The sequence below is a fragment of the Pelmatolapia mariae genome, linkage group LG23 (genome assembly GCF_036321145.2).
Source record: "Pelmatolapia mariae isolate MD_Pm_ZW linkage group LG23, Pm_UMD_F_2, whole genome shotgun sequence".
NCBI classification, from domain to species: Eukaryota; Metazoa; Chordata; class Actinopteri; order Cichliformes; family Cichlidae; genus Pelmatolapia; species Pelmatolapia mariae.
In genome coordinates, this window is record NC_086246.1 from 29,493,747 (window position 1) to 29,514,973 (window position 21,227).

At 39.5% G+C, this 21,227-nt stretch overlaps 1 protein-coding gene across 14 annotated transcripts in view; it reads right to left on the reverse strand.

The window, feature by feature from the left end:
• Positions 1-11,673: 11,673 nt before the first annotated feature.
• LOC134620312 (CLIP-associating protein 1-A-like) overlaps positions 11,674-21,227 on the reverse strand; it is a 54,146-nt gene continuing 44,592 nt past the window's right edge. For all 14 annotated transcript variants that reach the window (XM_063466410.1, XM_063466404.1, XM_063466413.1 and 11 more), the window contains 8 exons: positions 19,402-19,552; positions 19,032-19,269; positions 18,886-18,939; positions 18,587-18,789; positions 18,368-18,496; positions 18,076-18,282; positions 17,451-17,567; positions 11,674-16,890 (listed from right to left, as the gene is read on the reverse strand). In XM_063466410.1, the coding sequence (XP_063322480.1) occupies positions 16,807-16,890; positions 17,451-17,567; positions 18,076-18,282; positions 18,368-18,496; positions 18,587-18,789; positions 18,886-18,939; positions 19,032-19,269; positions 19,402-19,552 (1,183 nt within the window). In that variant the 3' untranslated portion in view covers positions 11,674-16,806. The remainder of the gene's footprint in view (positions 16,891-17,450; positions 17,568-18,075; positions 18,283-18,367; positions 18,497-18,586; positions 18,790-18,885; positions 18,940-19,031; positions 19,270-19,401; positions 19,553-21,227) is intronic.

Sequence of the window (21,227 nt, forward strand, 5' to 3'; positions counted from 1 at the left end):
TGCTGTTGACTTTCTGCTGAGCTTCACGTCTGAACTGAGAAACCATCTCAGAGATGAAACTGTTGACGTGCAGCTCAGGTCTGATCCTAAACACCTTTTTACACAAAGGACACTGACATCCCATTTTTGACTGATGCAGTTTTTGCAGAAGTTGTGTCCATATGGTGTGGAGACTGGATCAGTGAAGACATCCAGACAGATGGAGCACAGAAACTGTGCTTCAGATAGGAGACAGCTGGCAGCAGACATGTCTGCACTCTGAGTGAGAAAGAAAAGAAAAATGATTTTATTTTAAATTCAGTTTTAATTCTATTTAAAGAGGACTTGTTCTGCTTTTCCTACTTTCCTGTCACGTCTCCTGTTCCAGTGGTGGATGTTCATGCTAAACATGACCAAAGTTTCAAATAATGTAATCGAGTAATCCCTGTGAGCCCAAAGTTTACACTTCAGACTGCTCTAAAAACTCAGTTTTGCACAGTTTTCTTTAACTGTTAGATCTGTTTGATGACAATACCAGCTGTGGGTGTTAGACAGTATCATGAGTCCAAAAGGGTGAAGTTGAATGTTGTCAGTGTAAATACCCAACAGTCAGAAGAGAAATAAGAATTCTGGAGTAGGTGGATTAAGTGGTAGAGGGTGTCTCCAGTGAGGGAGAGAGTGCTGATTGGAGCAAACTTTAATGGACATGTAGGTGAACGGCATAGAGGCATACAGGTGATGAGGAGATGCTGGATATTTATGATGTTAATGAGAGAGAAAAGGAAGGACAGATGGTGGCGGATTTTGTGAAAAGGATGGAAATATTTGTGAACACATATGAGAATAAGGAGGAACAGAGTAGAGGAATATGTGCACAGTTAGACTACATCTTAGGCAAAAGGTGCAAAATGAAAGCCATAGGAGAAGGCAAGGTGACATTAAGGGAGAATGTTGATTGGCAGCAGTGGTGACTTTGGACACCAAGAAAAGGAAGAATGTGAAGGTAGAGGAAAGTATCGAATGATGGAAGTTGAAGAAGGAAAAATGGTCCATCTGTCCTCTTGCTGTCTTGTTGCTCTTTCTCTTCTTTTCATCTCTTACCTTCTACTACCTGTTCATTCCGTGCAGATACCCTGGAGATCATTGATAAGGAGACTTTCTGAGAGATTCTGTGCAAAAAGGAACTGTTGAATTGCCTGTGTGTTTGGAACCTGGACTTGACTATCCAAAACTTTTACCTGAGCTTTTGTGAACCTTAAATTTTAAACATAACTTTGTTAAACTTTTTTCCTTTCCTGCATTTGACTCCAACCTGTTTGGTGGCCCCGAAATAACAATTTAGCCAAAATATGGATCTGTGACTAAATGACAACGTTAACAAGCAATCAATGTGAATGAACAAAGTGAACTGAAGATTTGTGCTGTACCAGTAAATTATGATGAGTTGCACTTACCAGTGTTTGTAAAGACTGCTGCGTTACTGAGGAAAACCTGTTGATCCAGCTGACCCTGAGATTAGACATTTAGCTGTAAGCTTCTTTGTCTCTAGAGGATGATCCACATTTGGACTTTCAAACTGTTCAGTCATATTTATCTGTACTCACCAGTGTTGGAGAGAAGCTCTGCTGTGCTGATATGAAAGGATCAGTGAGCCCAGTTTAATGTTCCTTTGAAAAGAAACTGATTCTTTTCAAGTGAAACTCTGTTGTGACCAGTGTTGGGTAAGTTACTTTAAAAAAGTAATTAATTACTAATTACTTAGTCAATATTGTATTTAAAATACTTATCTAATTACTGTGTCAGAAAAGTAACTTAATTACTAAATAAGTAATTAAACTAAATACTTCTTAAAATCCCTATAAATCTTGAGTGGACAAACAATAGAAATTAAACTCTTTAAATAATAAATAATTTTTTTTAAAGACGGAGACTCTACAGCAGCGGTCCCCAACCTTTTTTGCGCCACGGACCGGTTTGTGTCCGACAATATTTTCACGGACCGGCCTTTAAGGTGTCGCAGATAAATACAACAAAATAAAACTAGTACCGGTGTTGTGCCAAAAAGTGATTGCCTGCCAAAAACTGATTTCCAATGTTTCTGTGTATTTTTTTATGTGTAATATCTTTACGTATGTTCGTAAACAGACTTCGGTGAACAGGGTTTACAAAGCGGTTATATATAGAATTAAAAAATCATTTCAGTTTTTCAAGTATCTTTACAACTCTGTGTTATTGTACTTACATTATAACCAATCCGGTCCTTTATCCCCACTTAAAATATTTTTACAGAACTATTGTAATATTTGCTGCCATTTCTGCTGTCCTCTTGGCCAGCTTACTCTTACAAAAGACATTTTTAATGTTAATGAGATTTTTTTAACTGCATAAATAAAGGTTACGTAAAGGTCACTGCCAAAAACTGATTGCGGCTTCTACCTTGTTACACGAATGTTGTTTGTGGCTCAAGATGACTTTATGTCATCCATAAGGGATGCATTTGACATATGTTTCACATATTATAGGCCAACAAGTTACTTCTAGCAGTTTAAATACGAGCAATCAGTTTTTGGCAAATACCGGAAATCAGTTTTTGGCAGACAATCACTTTTTGGCACAACACCGGTACCGAAAAAAAGACGATTTATTCATAACACACGTGAAAAGACCCAGGAAAACCGAGTTAACGAAAAAAACGATAACAAAATAACGCTAAAAACCGATCAAAACCCTGAAAACCATACATTTCACACCTGAGTCTCAACTCTCGCGGCCCAGTACCAAATGTATGGGCAGAAATCTGTGCCATCAGAAACTGAATTTCAATAAGTTAAATTTGAATTTCAATTGCTCAGATTGAATCTGAATTGTAACTTGAATAAATGCTTTTGAAAACTGAATTTGAATTAGTCTAATTTGAAATTGAATTTATGGCTTGAAAATGATCATCACTAAATTGAAATTGAATTTTATATTTTGAAAATGAATTGATTTGCTTTGAAACTGCATTTTATCCTTTAAAAATTCAACTCTCGAATAATTTCAGTTTCACTTCTCACCATTCAGTTTCAGTTCTACAATTCAATTTCAGTTCCAAAATTCAGTTTTTTTGGAACTTACATCCGGTTCCGGGTCAAGCGCAGATTAATAGAACTACGTTTTACTAGCGGACCAAAAGTGTTACTGACGGGATTCTACAGCATCTTGAGCTGAATTAAGACTTCAGAAGTCATTCGTCATGTCGAATGACCAGCGGATAAACTCTCAGGTTGGTAATAAATGTATTACATGTATAAGAACAAGCGTCATGTTAACAAATGATAGCCGTAAGGTAGGGCTGCACGATTTTGCATAAAATGAGAATCACGATTTTTTTGCTTAGAATTGAGATCACGATTCTCTCAAGATTTTCTTTTCCAATATAAATATTTATTGCACTTATTAACTGCACATCAACTTCATAACAGTTGAAACTGAACATAAAAACAATAAATAAACATAAAAACAATAAATGCCTCACATTTTGTTGTTGCCGCAAAATGTTGTACTGCTTGAAATTCCGTCTCCACCGTTGCTCGACAGTGCGTGCATAGAGCAGGTAGTGCAACAATAGAAAAATAGTTGCGGGAGGGCACTGTGTAGCGTTTGTCTAGGGCAGGGGTCAGCAACCTTTAACACCCAAAGAGCCATTTGGACACGATTTCCACGCAAAAGAAAACTCTGGGAGCCGCAAATACTTTCTGACATCTAAAATGAACATAACACTGTATATATTGTTTTTTTTTTACCTTTATGCTTTGTGTGAACAACTAAGGTGTGTTGCCTAAATGCATGAAGTGCTACAGAGAAAATTACATTTTATTTATGTAATTAACACATTTTGAACTTTGCAAAATTCCGCCTAAGTATGTATTTTACCTGGTTAATGTGTGTGGCGGGGCGTGGACTGCAGCGCCGCTGCAGGGGAGGCGGACGCACCTTAGCGGTACCCGCAATCACGCCTCGGCGCCTTAACATCTGTGCCACCTATGCTGTTGTGTTGGTGTGTGTCGGGCTGCGAGCTTTAACACCGGCTGTATGCGTAAAGCAACCGTGTGTGAAAAGTGGTCAATAAAAAGATGCTGAAAAGCGTGTTCATACAAACATCGTCGGGTCTCCCGTGATATGTTTACAATGGGACTTCCGCTCCTGAACCTCTGCGCACAGCGTCTGCTGTACGATCGGGGTCACTTTCATCTTTACGCACGACTGTAAGCTGTCGTCTGTGAGGCGTGAACGTGTTTGTTTTTGGAGAACAGCTGCTGACATAATGTGGATCCGAAGATCCATAATTGGCCTTCCTGGGGTTGAAAGTCTCGCACGGCGTTTCGGCGGGTATATCGGCTTCCGCAAGTGTGACGCTTATTTTGATCGATCAAAAACTAATACAATATAATTTTATATTTATATTTCAATATCACAATAATCTTCCAATTTAGAACTACGAGTTAAAAAAGAACTAACCTAAATAAAGTAGACTTTAGCTAATTACTTACAAAAAATTATTTATTTCCCCAAACCATGCGGAGCCGTAGAAGGACTAAAGATCCGCATGCGGCTCCGGAGCCGCAGGTTGCCGACCCCTGGTCTAGGGTGTTGATCATTTTCCTAAATCCCTCGTTTTGCACAGTGTTGATGGGAGCCATATCTTTGGTCAGGTGATAAGCAAGTAATTTCTTTGTGCCTGCTGGAGTTCGACGTGTATAGGGAAGCGCTGTATAAGGTTCCCGTTATTGATGTTTGGGTGGTTGACCGGGACAAATTTTCTCCTGTCACTTTCTCGTCACCCCTGTCGTGTTCTCCGTTGTTTTTTTCCTGCCAATTTGAGCATCACGGCACAGCTTCTGTATCACGTGGTATAAGGCTCCGCCCTTGTCATTTGTTGAGCAGGAAGAGTGAGCGCTTGTTTTCATGCAGATTATGTCCCGGATCAAAATGCGGTACAATCTTTTACAAATTTTTTTTAGATCGTTGTCATTTGGAAATGAGATCGCACATAAGTATGAATCGAGATCGCGATTTTCTAACGATTAATCGTGCAGCCCTACCGTAAGGTAACTTTTATGCTTATTGTAGCTGTTAGCTAAAAACGCTAATTTAGCGTAGTTTGCCCTGAATTCAGCTTTGACAAACAAATATGATCGACTGTTTCTAGTAGAATTCCAAAGTTGTCATCTTGTACCCTCTCAGAGCCCTGTATGCTTGCAGAGACCCCTACAGTAGGGTAACAGGCAAAACTGTGTCCAAACCTTTGTATTTTAGCTTTATTTATGTCTTACACAGCATCCCAACTCTTTAGCTAACTTAATAACGTTAGCTAAAGTGAATAGTTAGTCTAATTCATTAGTACAGCCAGGGGCGATTTTAGCCCATGAATCAAAGCACCCCCAAAGATTTCTTACTTTTTTTTGGACAATATTTGCTGTCTGTGTGACACACTGCTAAAAATATAAAAACCATACAGTACTTGGTTGAGACATAACATTTTAACAACAAAAGTATAGATAACCCCCCCCTCTCCCAAAATGGTTTGTTCTAGCTCGGCTCTCCGCTGCCCTGGCTCCGTTGCTGCCAGAGCCATGGTGGCTGAGACGCAGCGGAGCGGATGTGTAAGTGCCTGGCTTAAAACAGGACATATTAGCTGCATTTAACCTTCAGTTACTCTTTATATAGTTTGGTAGGAGTCAGACCATGTTTCTTTTTAGCTGAAAAACATTACACCCAGGTAACCTGCAGTGTTGAAAACATGTTTTCCGACGATGTTTGCTACCCTATAATCCGTCCTGCTCTGTAGTAAAATCAGCGACATTTGACCGTCCTGTTGCTCCCATTGAAATGTATACAGCCTATTTAAAATCTAAAACTTAAAATTGTCCGTAGCCTGCTGTTGTTACCACTGTCCTGTTTGAAATGGATACTAACTAGCTAACTGACTGGATGCCCATTAACCTTATAACTCCTGTTGTGTGTGTGTGTGTGTGTGTGTTTGTGTACACAGAGACAGCCAGGTTCATAATGGATATAAGGAAGTTTTTTCAAAAAAAGGAGCCACATTCAGGTAAAAGTGTAAAATCAAATGATCCGTCAATCAAAAATAACGTTGGATCAGTGTTTCAATATTTATATATCTTTTATTAGATGTTCATGTGGTTTGGTTATTTGCCTTTTGGTTGAAAGTAGACTGAGACAGGACTTTTTGTTAGTGATCTTAATAGTATTTTTTCATATTAATGTAATTTTTCATCTAATTGAATACAATCTATTTGTGTGTGATTGTCAGTCCAAAGAGGGAGAGAGGAAAGAGGGGAACGTGAGGAGAAAGTACAAGGTCAGGAAGAACCAGGTAAGAAAACAGACAGAGAACAGTGACAGGCAAAACAGAAACTATTAAACTGACAAAGAGAAAAAACCTGATTTTACTCATACAGTCTGGAAGTTGTGTCCTCCCTATATTAAAGCTGCTATACAGAATCTGCAAAACAAACTGGGTTGAAACATTTTTGACCCTCTTTAACAACATTCCAACATAACATTATAATTGATTGGGGAGATTAAAATTAATGATATATTTTTATGTGGTTCAGCCACAACTCGACTAAAACCTCAGCCAGTAATAGGTAGGCCAACTTTTGGACCGTCCAGTTGTCTGTATGACTGCCGCAGTACAGTATCAGAAAGTGCCAAACGTGCCCTGGTGGAGTGAGGAGCTGTAAAGAGAAGCAGAGTGCTCTGTTTATATTCTAAAAGTGTTTTAAGCTAGCTTGTTTCAAAGATTCTGTACAGCAGCTTTAAATGTTTTCCAAAAGCAAACATACACTTATCAGTGTTTCTCAAACTTTTTACAGTGTGTACCACCTGATAAAAATGTCAAGCTCTCCCAAGTACCACTATGAAAGCATGAAACTCATAAATCTTACAACACAAAATTAGTATTATTAAATTAGTAAAATTAGTATCTGCAGTAAAGATTTTTATTTGTAATAATTTATTCTGTTTTGGGAGTGTTTTTTATGTATCTGTATTATTTTATACATACACATTAAAAGTGAATCTCTGTCCAAATGCACTCAGTTTACTTCTTACTCACTATGAGCATCATTCATTATTCTCCCCAAGTAATTAAGATTAGGATATGTATTTTTTTTAAATTCCAATTCATTCTTCTTTTGCAGCATTTAAATAACCTTTATCAGATTTGATGGTTTTGTTACAGACTTTTAAAAAAAAGTGTTTTGCCTTTCTTTCTCAAATGTGGGGATTAAATTGTGTTAAAATGTACAAAACAGTGATGTCATGTTTTGAGACGAGGACCCAGGCACAGAGAGACTTGTTGAATTTAAGAATCATATGATTTAAGAAAGAAATTTGCAGACTTGCACAGAGATGGTAAAATTATGATGACTGATAACGGAGATGAAGACAACAGACGATGAGGACAGGGAGGAACAGGGTTTAAATGCACCCAGGAGACAGTCAGAGAGAACTTGGGACAACTGGAGACATTTAAGGATGCAGGGACTGACAGAGACAGGGAAGAAGTCTCATTGTGACGTGTAAAGTTTATCTTGCCTGGCTGGGCAGCTCTCTGGGTGCTCAGCACCCCCAAAGCTCTAATCCTAGAATCGCCCCTGAGTACAGCATTACTGGATCACCTCTGTTTGAAGTGATATAATATGATATACAACTATCACCGAAACAGCAAACTTTGTAAATAAACAAACAACACTTCTCATTCTCTAAACATTTGGCCACAGCTGTAGATTACACTATCAGTGCTTGTTCACTCTTGACAATAATTACATTTCTAAATTCTCTTTGTGCATTTACAGGTAAACAATATCTAATATTTTATCTAAATGACTGCTTTGTCTTTGAAAAGGTGAAGAGCCTGAGGCCGGTGACAGTCCAGTTCTACTCTAAGTACATCCTTACGGTGGCTCACAGGACAAGGCCACATTCCTGTCCTGCCAGAAGAGAAGAGAAACTTCAGAGTCTTCATGCAGTTCAACCACACCTGTCATATTCCATATGACAGGGGTCTCAAACTCCAGTCCTCGAGGGCATGGAAAAGTTGCATGACACCGGCCCTTGAGGACTGGAGTTTGAGACCCCTGTCATATGGAATATGACAGGTGTGGTTGAACTGCATGAAGACTCTGAAGTTTCTCGTATGGTGTTCATGCTGTTTTCTACCCCACAGTTACAGCATGTCTGACTGCCTGTTCAGCATATGCAAAAATATATGATGAGTTTAAGCATGTGATGACTAAGGCCTTCCATTATGGTGTTTGTCATCACGTCACAGACATCTGGATGATCATTTGGAATAAACAAAAAACTAAAAACTTGTTACTTCATCTTTTATCTTTATTATTATTGTTCTTATTTTACATTTTTCATTGTTAGGCATTAGGTTTATTTGTAGTAGTCCTTTCCAACTTCTTCCCCTCTTCCATGTTACTGTGTCAGCTTGTCAGCATCTATTTGGGTTTGGAAGTGGAACAGAAAGTAAGGAAATCCAAAGTGCCATTAAAACCAGGAGAGGTTCTTATATTTCAGAAGAAGGGATTAATTCAAAAGAAATGACCTCAATGCCATATTTTATTTAGGAACCCTAGAGAGCACTTTGCAAAATAACACATTCTTATAATTTCAGATGAGCCAAGCTACGACTGTCAGGGAAGGTGATGTAGGTACAGAGCATGTGAGAGTAGTTAAGTTAATGTCTCTTGTCTAGATGAAGGCACAAGAGGGATCAATGGCAAGGCGTAGAGATTCAGTATCTTCAGTCTTCAGTGGACACTCCATTTCTGGCACAAAACACCTGTAAAAGATGGTCGATTTAGGAGGTGACCCGACAACTTCAGCCTGTCAAACATAGCAATGGAGCAGTATGTTTAAAAAAAAAATCTAATTAAGCATGCACTCAGTACCCTAAGAATTATTATGGTAGTTAAACACAGTGATAGTTGTATATCATATTATATCACTTCAAACAGAGGTGATCCAGTAATGCTGTACTAATGAATTAGACTAACTATTCACTTTAGCTAAAGTTATTAAGTTAGCTAAAGAGTTGGGATGCTGTGTAAGACATAAATAAAGCTAAAATACAAAGGTTTGGACACCGTTTTGCCTGTTTCCCTACTGTAGGGGTCTCTGCAAGCATACAGGGCTCTGAGAGGGTACAAGATGACAACTTTGGAATTCTACTAGAAACAGTCGATCATATTTGTTTGTCAAAGCTGAATTCAGGGCAAACTACGCTAAATTAGCGTTTTTAGCTAACAGCTACAATAAGCATAAAAGTTACCTTACGGCTATCATTTGTTAACATGACGCTTGTTCTTATACATGTAATACATTTATTACCAACCTGAGAGTTTATCCGCTGGTCATTCGACATGACGAATGACTTCTGAAGTCTTAATTCAGCTCAAGACACTGTAGATTCCCGTCAGTAACACTTTCGGTCCGCTAGTAAAACGTAGTTCTATTAATCTGCGCTTGACCCGGAACCAGATGTAAGTTCCAAAAAACTGAATTTTGGAACTGAAATTGAATTGTAGAACTGAAACTGAATGGTGAGAAGTGAAACTGAAATTATTCGAGAGTTGAATTTTTAAAGGATAAAATGCAGTTTCAAAGCAAATCAATTCATTTTCAAAATATAAAATTCAATTTCAATTTAGTGATGATCATTTTCAAGCCATAAATTCAATTTCAAATTAGACTAATTCAAATTCAGTTTTCAAAAGCATTTATTCAAGTTACAATTCAGATTCAATCTGAGCAATTCAAATTCAAATTTAACTTATTGAAATTCAGTTTCTGATGGCACAGATTTCTGCCCATACAAATGACTCACGGTCCGTGGCCCGGGGGTTGGGGACCGCTGCTCTACAGTACGCAGCGGTAGCATGTCTTCCACAATGTAGCCTGTAATCATTTTTTTAAGCTCACCTTCAGACGCTTTCTGTGCTGCTGAAGTAAAATCAAGTTTTGCCTGCTTAGCAGGAGTTGCCGCGGTGTTATCCATGGATGATGAACAAGGATCACTCAGAAGTGTTCGTCTATGCTCTCGTGTCAGGCGCTTCAGTAGATTACTCGTGCTATTAACAGCAGCCGATAGTTTTTTCTCCCCAGCACATAGCTTACATATTACTGTAATATTCTTGTCTGCTTGTTTCAGAAAAGTGAAGAGACAGGAATATATCCATTTCATAAAACAACCACTCGCTTCAGGCGAGTCCGACATCTTCCGCTTTAGAATACGACTATGCAGCAAACTGGCGCGAAATGACGTGCACCTGCACTACAGCGATGTTAAAGCGGCAGTTTACTTCTACGTTTAGAAGATAAATTATTGAAATTAAATAATGATATTCAGCGAGTTTAATTATTTTACAATGTAACGCAAGTACATTGTAAGTAACTGTAAATGTTGGAATGGCATCCATCTAGAGTTTTGTGTTGACTCATACCGCACCTTTGCTGGCTGGTTGGATTCCTCCTCAGAAACATTTCCAGTGCTCAAGTCAGTTTATTTTAATGGGAATTAGACTCTCAATCCAACATTTACAATGCACTGCATCAGTTCCTAAATGGTTGAACGACTAAAGACAAAAGAAAGTTAATCACTTTTAAGCTAATCACAGCTCAAGATTAACTGTAAGTTGTTCAAATGAGAGGATTCATGTTTGTCAAAGAAGTGGACTTTGCTTGTCTTTGTTTGATTCCTAATTTGTGAAAGAGAATTTACATTTGGACTTTTCAAACAGCATCATCATGATCACCTGTGTTGGACAGAAGCCCTGCTGTGCTGTAGCAAAATGTTCAATGAGCTCAGTTTCTCATTCCTCTAAACAGAAACTGAATTTGTTATGCTGCATCTCTCACTTTCAGGTTCACTTCTGAATTTCTAGTCTTTCAGATGTTGCGCCGCCTCTTTCAGCAGGTGAGAGCCAGTGTTTACCAGTAAAGATTCAAATGTAGTCTGATTTCTTATTTCAACTGAATTTTGACCTAAACCTACAGTGCCTGCAGGTATTTATGGACCTTCAGCTGTGGTCAGGAGTTTACTTCAACTCATCATGGCCATGAATCCAATGGCAATTTTATGCTTTAAATGATTTCCTTGAACTGTATGTTTTTGTTTTTTTTTAATGATTGTACAGCATACACCTTTAATAATTTCAAAAGCCAAGAAGTTTCAATTTATTTTGGATTTTCTCTAATTCACACATGGTCAGAAGTTTACATACAGCCTCAAATATGAACATACATGCCCATTAATATCTGGTTAAATTTTTAGCAGCTGCACCTACGGCATCAATTTCATAATCCTACGTCACCTCGTTCTTGAGTGAACATTCAAAAACCTTGGTGTTTATGCTGTCCGCCTGCCCAGCAGGGTGACAACAATATTTCATCAGCCTTTTACAATGACGGGTAATAAAAACTATTTAAAAGCATATAAAATGGGAAAAATTTTCCTCCACTTGTCCTTTAAATCTATTAATATTTAGTTGAAAATGTTCTCTTTATTAGATACCTGTGACCAAGATTAAATTGAATTTAGACATCAAATGAATTCGTAGAAAACTGGACCTGGATAAAAAACACAAATAAATGTTGTAATAAAGACAATAGAGAAAAGAAGTCTGATAGTTTATTTCAAGTTCTGCGAAATCTATCACAGGTGAAAGAGAACCAAACATGTAAATATATACAGTCATACACAGGGAAATAAAACAGAATATAAATACTGTGTAGCATGAAAGGAAACTAACCAACTAAAAAAACCAAACTGGAGCCATGCACTGTAAGTCGTTCGAATGGAAAAAAGCTTGAAGCGTATTTACAGCATCATTAAAAGGTTTTCTTCTTGCCTTCAGAAGCAGTGAATCATAGTGTTAGTACAGGTTAGTATTGGACAGAACAACCAGGTGTATTGCAAGAAATCTTTCCCCAAAGGCACTCAATCAGGAAATCAAAATGATGTTCTCAAATCTTAATTTCGAGTTGACTACATTTAACGATTCCTGTGACGCACCCATGCAGACGCCGTTTCAAGTTACACTGTAGCTTGAAATAAAGGGAACTGAGTTTTAGTTGCCAAAACTGTAGCGTAAACTGCAGCAGGCTTAACACCGGATCACCACCACTGGACTAGACACGCTATGGAGGACTTCGACATTCAGTTCAGAGGGAAACGATTCTCACAGCTGAGAAGAGTGACAACGGCCACTGGTACAGTACATTTAACAGTCCAAGTAATGTGTCGGAAGAGATTCAGTAAGGCCTGGAAACATCCTTCACTTTTAAAGACATTCTGGGAAATGTTTGCTTTTTACTGAGAGTCAGACGTATGTGCAGAAATGTTAAGAAAGAATAAAAACTGGGACCCTCAAGAGAGGGTGGGTATTTCATTTTGGAAGAACAGAAAGCATTTTTATTTCTACATGCATCCGACAACACACTACCTCTGAAGATGTAAACACAGATTCCATATTGGCTTCACTTTTCAGCCCCAGAGGTTGGAAGTAAAACTAATGCTGAAACTGAAAATCTTCTAATGTGTGCTATGGTAAAATGTCCAAATTTATAGCAGAAGTAAACATCTTTACAGCCTGCTACAAAAACAGTTTTGGTCAGAGCAAGAGCTGCAAAGTTTCGTAGGTATTGTAATTTTATAAAAACCAAACTGACAGACAAAGCCTGATTTCACTGAGAAATTCCACTAGTTTAAAGTAGAGACCATGCTACACTGGGATCACCTGTTTCACATGTATTAAGGCGAGGCCTATCTGCTTGATAGCCAGATGGTGTGTCACAGGTAGCTATAGGTTTTAGCTGTCTGGTAGACTTCACCTCAGCTTATTGGAGTTCCTAAACTGGACCTCTGGCTTGAGGTGATTACTATATTTGGATAATAAATAGAATCACATCATCAGCATGTAGTGGCAGTTTGTGCTCAGTCCCTTTTGGAGCATTTTAATGCAGTTCTCTGACACATGATATGCATTGTGTTGCTGTGATTAGCTGTTCAAGAAGTTTTAGTTTTAAGGAGTCAAATTCTAGGATTTTATTTGGATGCTCCTTAGCACTGTCTACTATTGTATGTTAGGTAGTAAAAATTTAGTTAAATTAAGCTAAATGCTAAAAAAAATCAGATAAAGTTCTGACATTCTTGTAAATATTTAAAATTAAGCTTGTAATGATGGATGATCTGTAATGTTCGGATCCCCACGCAAGCCATTTCTACACAAGGGAAAAGGGTCCAAATTTACAGAATGGAATCTCTGCAATCTCATCTGACTCTCAGCAAGAAAACAAATGCACTTTGCTGGAAATGTCGGATTATTTCTCATCTTCTGCCCCCTCTGGGGTGTTTGTTTGGACTCACTTAGTGTGCGTGATGGGCGGAGTTCAGCACCAGGAAAGTGCAATCAGTCAATCAATCAGTATTAAAAATTTCAGTCGTTTCTCCATCGTCATCGCTTCACCTACACTTCCTGCTGAGATAAAGTACATACACCAGAGTGGTTAGGCGCGTTTGTTAGTATTATAATAAGCAGCAGAAGGTTTAATTATAGGTGCACTTATTCGAAAATGACACTTTTTTACACTGACCGGCGAGAGTGTCTCAAAGGAGGACCTAAATGGGAATCTACAGTGTTTCCACAAGGAAATCCGAGCTGGATTTCTTGAAGTTTATTGCTAATGTCCACTCTGTTTCTTTTTTTTACCACTGGCACTTCACCAATCAGCAGTTCAGCATTGTCGCGCTCATGTAGTAGCATCTAATGATTCAGATCGTCAATCTTTCCCACAGGTTTGTCATTCACATTTTAAAGGTTGAAAAAGTGACTTACATTCGATTTGGGAGCCGCTGATGCAGAGAACCTTCATCAGCACGGCCGCTAATACTATTTCTGAGATATTTAGGCCTTTATTTTGACCTTCAGATTGAGCTTTAATATATATATTACAGTATTTTGGAATGAAACTCCCCTAATCACAGTAGTCTAAACTTGACAGCAGTCATCAAAACTAATAAACTCCCAGTTTAACCCAAGCTGGGCCGTTCAATTCACAGGAGAGAGCAACACTGCTGTCATTACAGTGGTTTTAATTAAGAGCTGATTGACCTTTTAGTTTTTGACAGCCATTAAAAAACCCACCATAGCTGAAAAAAAATTAAACTTATGTGACACTCATCAGCTTGATTTTCCATTTAAAACTCAATAAAAGACAATTTAATCTTTTTTGTTCTTTATATCAGTCTCATATTTACGTAGGACGATGAGAAGATCTCCTTCTCACTAGCTTTCTACCTTTGGCCTGAAAAAAAAAAAACCCCAACATAAATCTGTATTTAATTATTGTCTCCTTTTGGTCACAAAATGTGCAGTTCTTTTATTAACATTTACAAAGTGAGTTCAGTCTTTACGTTGTGTAACATAAATTAGATGATGGTGAGGATATTTACAGTCCAAATGAGTGAATGACCAAAGCAATCACCAAAAATATGTTTTCTTTGGAATTTTTCTTATTGTGGTCCTCAGTCTGTCAAGCTGACAGTCATTTTTTACATTTGTTTTTTATAAATAAATACTTCTTTCTTTTTTTTTTAAATGAGAAGCTAGATTAGTGTTATACTTGAAATTAGTGATAATATTTAAATGTTTGTGTGTAATTGAAAAGTATTGCTTTAAGTGTCCTGGTTCTTATATCTACTTTTATGAAAGTATGCATTTAAAGTTCTGACCGGAAATAGGGGAAAAGAAGAAAAGCTCTCCTTAAATTTAGGCTCAACCATGAGCCCAAAAAAGTATTGGACAGACTATCCATCAATCCATGTTCTAGAGTTGTGTGCAAAATTTACTTCTATCACAACTTAAAAGAAATCTGTCTTTCAATAAATCTGCCTGTTATGTTCACATCAGCAGAAATGCTACAGAGAAATCTACACGTGTTTAGGTCAGTATTTTCTGCTGCTGAGTTATCGTTGTGTCATATGCAGAAATCCATAATGAAAGCTTAAAGTCACATTTTATGTTGATAACTGGAACACATATTTAAACATAAATATTGATAATTTAATGATGATTTAAAGACTAATTACGCTATTTTTCAAACTTTTTCTAACAATTAGAAATGAAGTCCAACGCAGTATTTTAACAGCTTGTTTCTCAAACAGAAAAAAGAGTGTTTATTTCATTGCAATATATTAAAACCTTCTTAAAAAACACAATATTTATATAAATAAAAGGCAGCATTAAATTTCAAAACTTCCTAAACTAAAGTTAAGATTACTTAAATCCTACAATCAGCTCTTCAACATGCTTCTGTAAGCTGTTTAATCAGCTGAAATTTACCCTGCTGCTAAAGCTTTTATTGTGAAAGTCACGTATAGAAAAAAGTGCTGTTCACATGCATGTAGGACAAATCTAATTTCCAACACTGAATATTAAATCTGTGCAGAGTGGTCTGTCTCTTTAAAACCTCCACCTCATCTCCAATAGCTCATTTAGACAGCTAACTAAAGCAAACCTGTGATTTCAAAATAACTCTCACTCACATCTAAGTCTAGTTCTTCACATTTAAAAACACGGCCGTTTCAATTTGACATTTTATTTCCAATTCAGGTAGAAAACTGTGATCTGTGAGGTGAAATATTTGGTCTTGACTATTAAATGGAAATCTAACTGATGAGTGCCACAAAAACAGAAATAATTTGTTCCTTCTTTTTCACACCTTAAAAAATGACTTTAAAATATAAACACTGCTGTTTTCTGCTGGTTCTCGGGCCCAGAACAATAAAACTTTGCTGATTTGTAGTGCTTAAAATCATTGGCCAGCCAAATGATCAATCACTGTAAACTGAGACGAGCTTCACATCTTTGAAATAGATTATTCCAGGACTGAGTGCAACCCCGTCGATTCTCCCGTCGCACTCACAGAGGCACGAGCCCATTTTCAAAATAAAAGCTCGCGTTGATCTTCCGATTATCTCTGGGATTCAGCCTTTTAAAGACTGTAGTGCCACTTTCTGTAACAACTCATTCAAATGTTAAAAACTGGAAAACGTCCCACCAATGAGGCAGTAGTTCACGAAGGAGACTCGCGCTCACTCAAAGCTCTTTACATTCAATAAAAGGTTTGATGTGTCAAAGCAAAACAGTGTCCAGGAAGTGGATTAAAGGTACTAAAAAGGAATAAAAATACTGACAGAAGGAGGAAGCTACACTGCAAAAACTCTCCTCTTCAGGTCCTTCATGGTTCCAGGATCTCCTCGGCTTCAAACTGCACCTCACATCCAGGAGATTAAAGACGACGACGATGATGATGAGATGAGGAAGAGGAGATCTTGGTTTCAGGCACACGGCCTCTAAAAATTGATCATTTCCATACCGGAAGATGGAAGATGAAGTCTTAAGGCTAATGCATCTAGTGGTGGATCTTCATGAAACGTCTCAAAAGCCAGGGTCACCCTACCTCCAAAAAACGAGCTGAACTTTATGGATGATGGGAAGATGGACATGAAACTGGAGCCATGACAGCATGAGCTCCTCAGGGACTTCAGCTCCATCAGCAGCTGAAGGAATGAGATGGAAGATGGTTTGGGAAACAGAAGCTGGTCAAGAAGATGAGGTGCCAGGCACCTGGTCCTACAAAGAAACTGATGATGATCCCACTGGTGGTGACGTCACCCCTCAGGTCGATCACCGGCTGATGGAATGAAACAGTTTATAAGCGTGTCTGCGAGGATGGAAGCTGCAGGAGTTAGTAAGAGGAGATGTCGGAGGAGCTGCTGCTGTTGCTGGTGGAGGTCTGCGCCCGCTTGATGTACAGGTTCAGCAGCTTCATCTGCAGGAGGAAAACAGCAGCATGGTCAGAGGACTCCAAGAGCTCTGCAGATAATCTAAAGCTCACTGCTCCTTAAACACTATACTAAACTTAAGTTATTGTAACAAAACTTTATTTATATAACAACATTCAAACAGGTAAACACAGTTTAGGTTAGTTCACAATTAAGAAAAAAACACTGGGAAATTTATGAGAAAAAAATATAAAACATGCAAGAAAAATACTGTTAAACAGAGAAGAAAAAATTGGAAATTTATGAGAAGATTGTTGATAAATTTATGAGAAAGATTTGGCAAATTTACTAGAAAAAATTGTCAAAATTATGAAAAAAGAGAAAATATCTGGCAAAAATTGAATATTATTAAGAAAGAATGTAAAAATTAAAAACTTTAGTCAAACTTACAAGAAAAAAGTTTACTCACAAAAATAGTGAATTTAAAAGAGGGGAAAAAACAGGCAAATTGCACGATTGCAAATGCACTTTCACTGTACTTTTAATATTTCTGCGGTGAATCATCTCTACATGTAGGATGCTGTTTCAGCTGTGTGGTCTGAAATACCTTGCTGCCGGTCAGCTGAGCCAGGTAAGGCTTCAGCTCCTCTCCGATCACAGAGTAGATGGCCACCAGGCAGAAGACGCTGGCCTTCCTCACGCTGCTCTCAGTGTTGTCGTAGCCCTGAAACAGCAGAAGAAGGAGAAGGAGAGACTGATATCAACACAACTGAAACAAAAAAGAGTTTATCTCACCAATTAACCGATGTCTGTGTGAATACATTTCTGGCATAAAGCTGATCGTACAGCAGAGGAAATTAAAAAGATATTTCAATATGTGTCTAAATTCAGTCTTTTCAGGTACAACATGAACTCAGCTACACACGAGTGCTACTGACACTAGTTTTATTTCAGTATAAAGAACTGTCTAAAGGCAGTTTCGGTCTAATCGTGTGCTGCATGGCTATCTTACTTGTACAAGTCTCTGGATTTTAACCAAATCTTATTCTTGCGTTTGTAATAACACAGTTTAACCATTTTTAAGTGTTTTCGTTTACTCAAACATTAAATACATTTCAGTTCACACATCCTGCATACTGGAGCCCAAATGGTGGACACAAGTCCGTAACATGAGCTAATCTTGCGTGTTTATGAGCAGTTAAAAGTGTCTACAAATTAAAAAAATGAAAAACCTGCAGGAGTCCAGGTATAATGTCGGGCAGCAGCTGGTGCAGCGGCTCTCTGGTGATTCGTTCGATGGCCCTCGTCTGCATCTTGATGGCGGCCAGGTTGATGGGGTAGTCGGCCGTCTGCACGATGGGGCAGAGCACCTTGATGCACTGCTCGGGGTGGATGGAGCCCGCCAGCGTGGAGGCCGCCTCCTCAGCCGCCCGCACCACCTTCAAAAGAAGAAAAGAGTGCCAAGAGGGGTCAGAATCACAGGAAGACTGGAGGAGTGGCCTCTGGTTTCTTTTTCATCCTCACCTCCTTGTGCGAGTCTTTGTGGGCCTCCAGCATCTTCATGATGGTGAGCTCGGCGTAGTTCTTGAAGCGGGCGGGCTGGTTCCTCAGAATCTCCTTTAGGACTCGCAGGGCGAGTGCCCGGATTGTGTGCTGGGACAGCGAGAGGAAACGAGTCACTCACAGGACATTTACAGCAGTGGAAAAAAAAAATCAAAAACAGCGGAAGCCTCGCGTCCTCACGTCTTTGTCTCCCAGCGTTTCGAGCAGGAGCAGCAGCATGGTCTTAAAGTGCTCCTCCCACACCACCAAGCTGTCCTCTCGGGCCACCTTCAGCATCTCCAGCAGGGTCCCCCGGCGCTCCTCAGGGCCCCGCTCCCCTGCCTGGCCCTGAGAGAGCTCCTTCAGCAGCTCTCCGACCAGCTCCAGCTGCTCAGCAGCCCCGGCTGTAGGTGGAGGGGAAAGAGGTAGTTTTAAAAAAAAGTGAGAACAAAGATCAAATAAATAATTTGTTCACCTCTGAGGTTTTCTGGTGAGTTTACCTGGGAAACTTTTGGGGTTCAGGATCTTGTTTTCCACACTTTCCTGCCGGCGGCCTGCAGAGTGGGACGGGAAAGACAGAAAAATTGAATCTTTACCGACGCAGCAGGACACACACTCCTGCACAGCTTTCGTCCTGAGGTCCCACCTTCTCGCAGCTGCTCCACAGCGTCCTCGTACAGTGCCTCCTTCAGCGCAGCTTTATCCATCGTACTGATGCCGTCCGTGTAGTTGTATGGGTTGTACTCTCTGAAGCGCGGCCCGGCGAAGGATCGAGGAGAGGGCGTGTTCAGCAGAGAGGTCTTGTTGTCCAGGGCAGTGCGCCCGCCCTCCACCGCATCACCGCTGGGACGAGGTTCGGAGTCCGAGGACGCCCCGCCTCCAGTCTAAGATTCAGTGACACCGGAGCAGATGAGTTATTCTGGAGTCTTTACTCCAAGATAAAATAATCTGTATTTGAATATTTTTAACAGTTATTTCAGTTATCTGCCATCTGGTTCCTCCCTGTAACTCCTCACCATAACGCCATCCTTCTTGCCGTCCCGCCTCAGCGGTTCCACCAGGTCCTCCTGGCTGCGGAAGCTGAAGTTCTGGATGGCCTCGGTGACACCGCGCAGCGAGCTGTATATCTCCTCGGAGTTCAGGTTCTCGCTGTCGTACTCCAGCATGCTGCAGCACGAGACAAGTCCAATGGACATTTTAGACAGGATGTAGGCAACATCGTCAGGGGATCGTCACTTAAAGGGAGAGTTCAATGCTAAATCAGATTCACATGTTTTTCCTCTGGCCTGTAGAGCGTGTTATCCATATTTACCTGGAGCTGTAGAGGCGTCGGCCCCAGCACTAAATCGCCCTGAGGTGCTCCAAGCACCAAAAACAAATTTGGAAAACTCAGCAGTAATGACTCCAGACTTGTTTTGGTTTTTTGGTTTTTTAAATCCCCAAACACAGAGGTACTTTCATCGATTAGATCATGTTTATCCAGGATCTTCAAAGCAGGATTTGCTTGTATGCAATTGGAATTTAATGTTATAAATATTTTTCTTTCCCTACAAACTATTAGTTTGCAATAGCTTTGTATTCTCCCCATTTTACTTTGGCGGTCAGTTAAGCCACTCGAGGTTTGAAGAAAACTGGTGTTTAGATCCGACTGTGCTGTGTTACTTTTTGTTTGTCTTGTAATAAATTTCTTAAGAAAAACTTTAAAGTTGCAGTTTGTAAAAACTCACCATTAGATGTCAGTAGGCTGCAGCAACTGAGTTCTGTTTTCTTACCCCTCACATGTTTAGTCCATAATTCTAGCTACAGTGGCCACTGTAGGACAAACAGCTCTGTCTGCTGATCATCTGTAGTGAGTGTAGGCTGTCAGTCCGCTGTTTACCTCAGCTGTCGATATGTGTCCACATCTATTAACTCTGGGGGAGGGTATAAAACTTAGTCCGATACAAGTCCATGTAAAGGACATGTTAAACTTGTCTCTGTCTACTTGTGCCGCAGTTAGCTGCTGCTAGTAAAACTTTCTTTGAAGTGGAGCGTTAATGTTAACGCTCTCTGGCAGGTGTAAATGCCAGAGAGGCCGAAAAAGACGACTGGAAAGTTACTGAGGGCTTGTGTCTGTTTACAAGAGATGAGAACCTCGATCAGCGCAGGTGACATGTGGAAACAGTTGATTAAATCAGAGGATCACTGCCCGCATAACTGCTTCTAGAAGGACATTTAATCACCAATATATCCAAAGCATCAAAACAGTGTAGATAAATAAAGAGCACCACAGGTCAGAGGAAGAACGTGTGTCTCTGTCTTTGAGGTGGACTGTCCCTCTAAGAGACTGGTGGAAGTACAGAGGCTCTTCTTCTTAACAGCACCTATGATCCCTTTAATGTCAGCAACATGAAGCAGCTCCACTTTCATCTTGAAGATTGTGAATGACGACTGAGGGCATTTTCCTTGACATGGATCAAACACAATAGCATCTGCGTGCCACACAAATTAGTCAAATCTTGTACCAAGGGGTGGTTTGTCCATGACCAGGAAACAGGAAGTGCAGAGCCGTGCATGTTGACGAGCGCACGCAGACAGATGAGAGACAGAAGGAAAGCCACCTTTCAGTCACCATGACGACAAAAAGAAAAACAGACACACGAAGCTGATGGAGGCACCGAGGCAGCAGAGGTGACGACAGACTGACGGAAGCTCGAGGTTTCACAGAGAACTCCAAAATATCTTTAAAAATAAGCTTAGAAATCCATTCATCACTACAGAGACAGATCCAACTGTTAAACTGTGAAACCCCGTACAGAGGAGGGAGGAGGAGGAGGGGGAGGAAGAAGGGTTACCTGGGTGA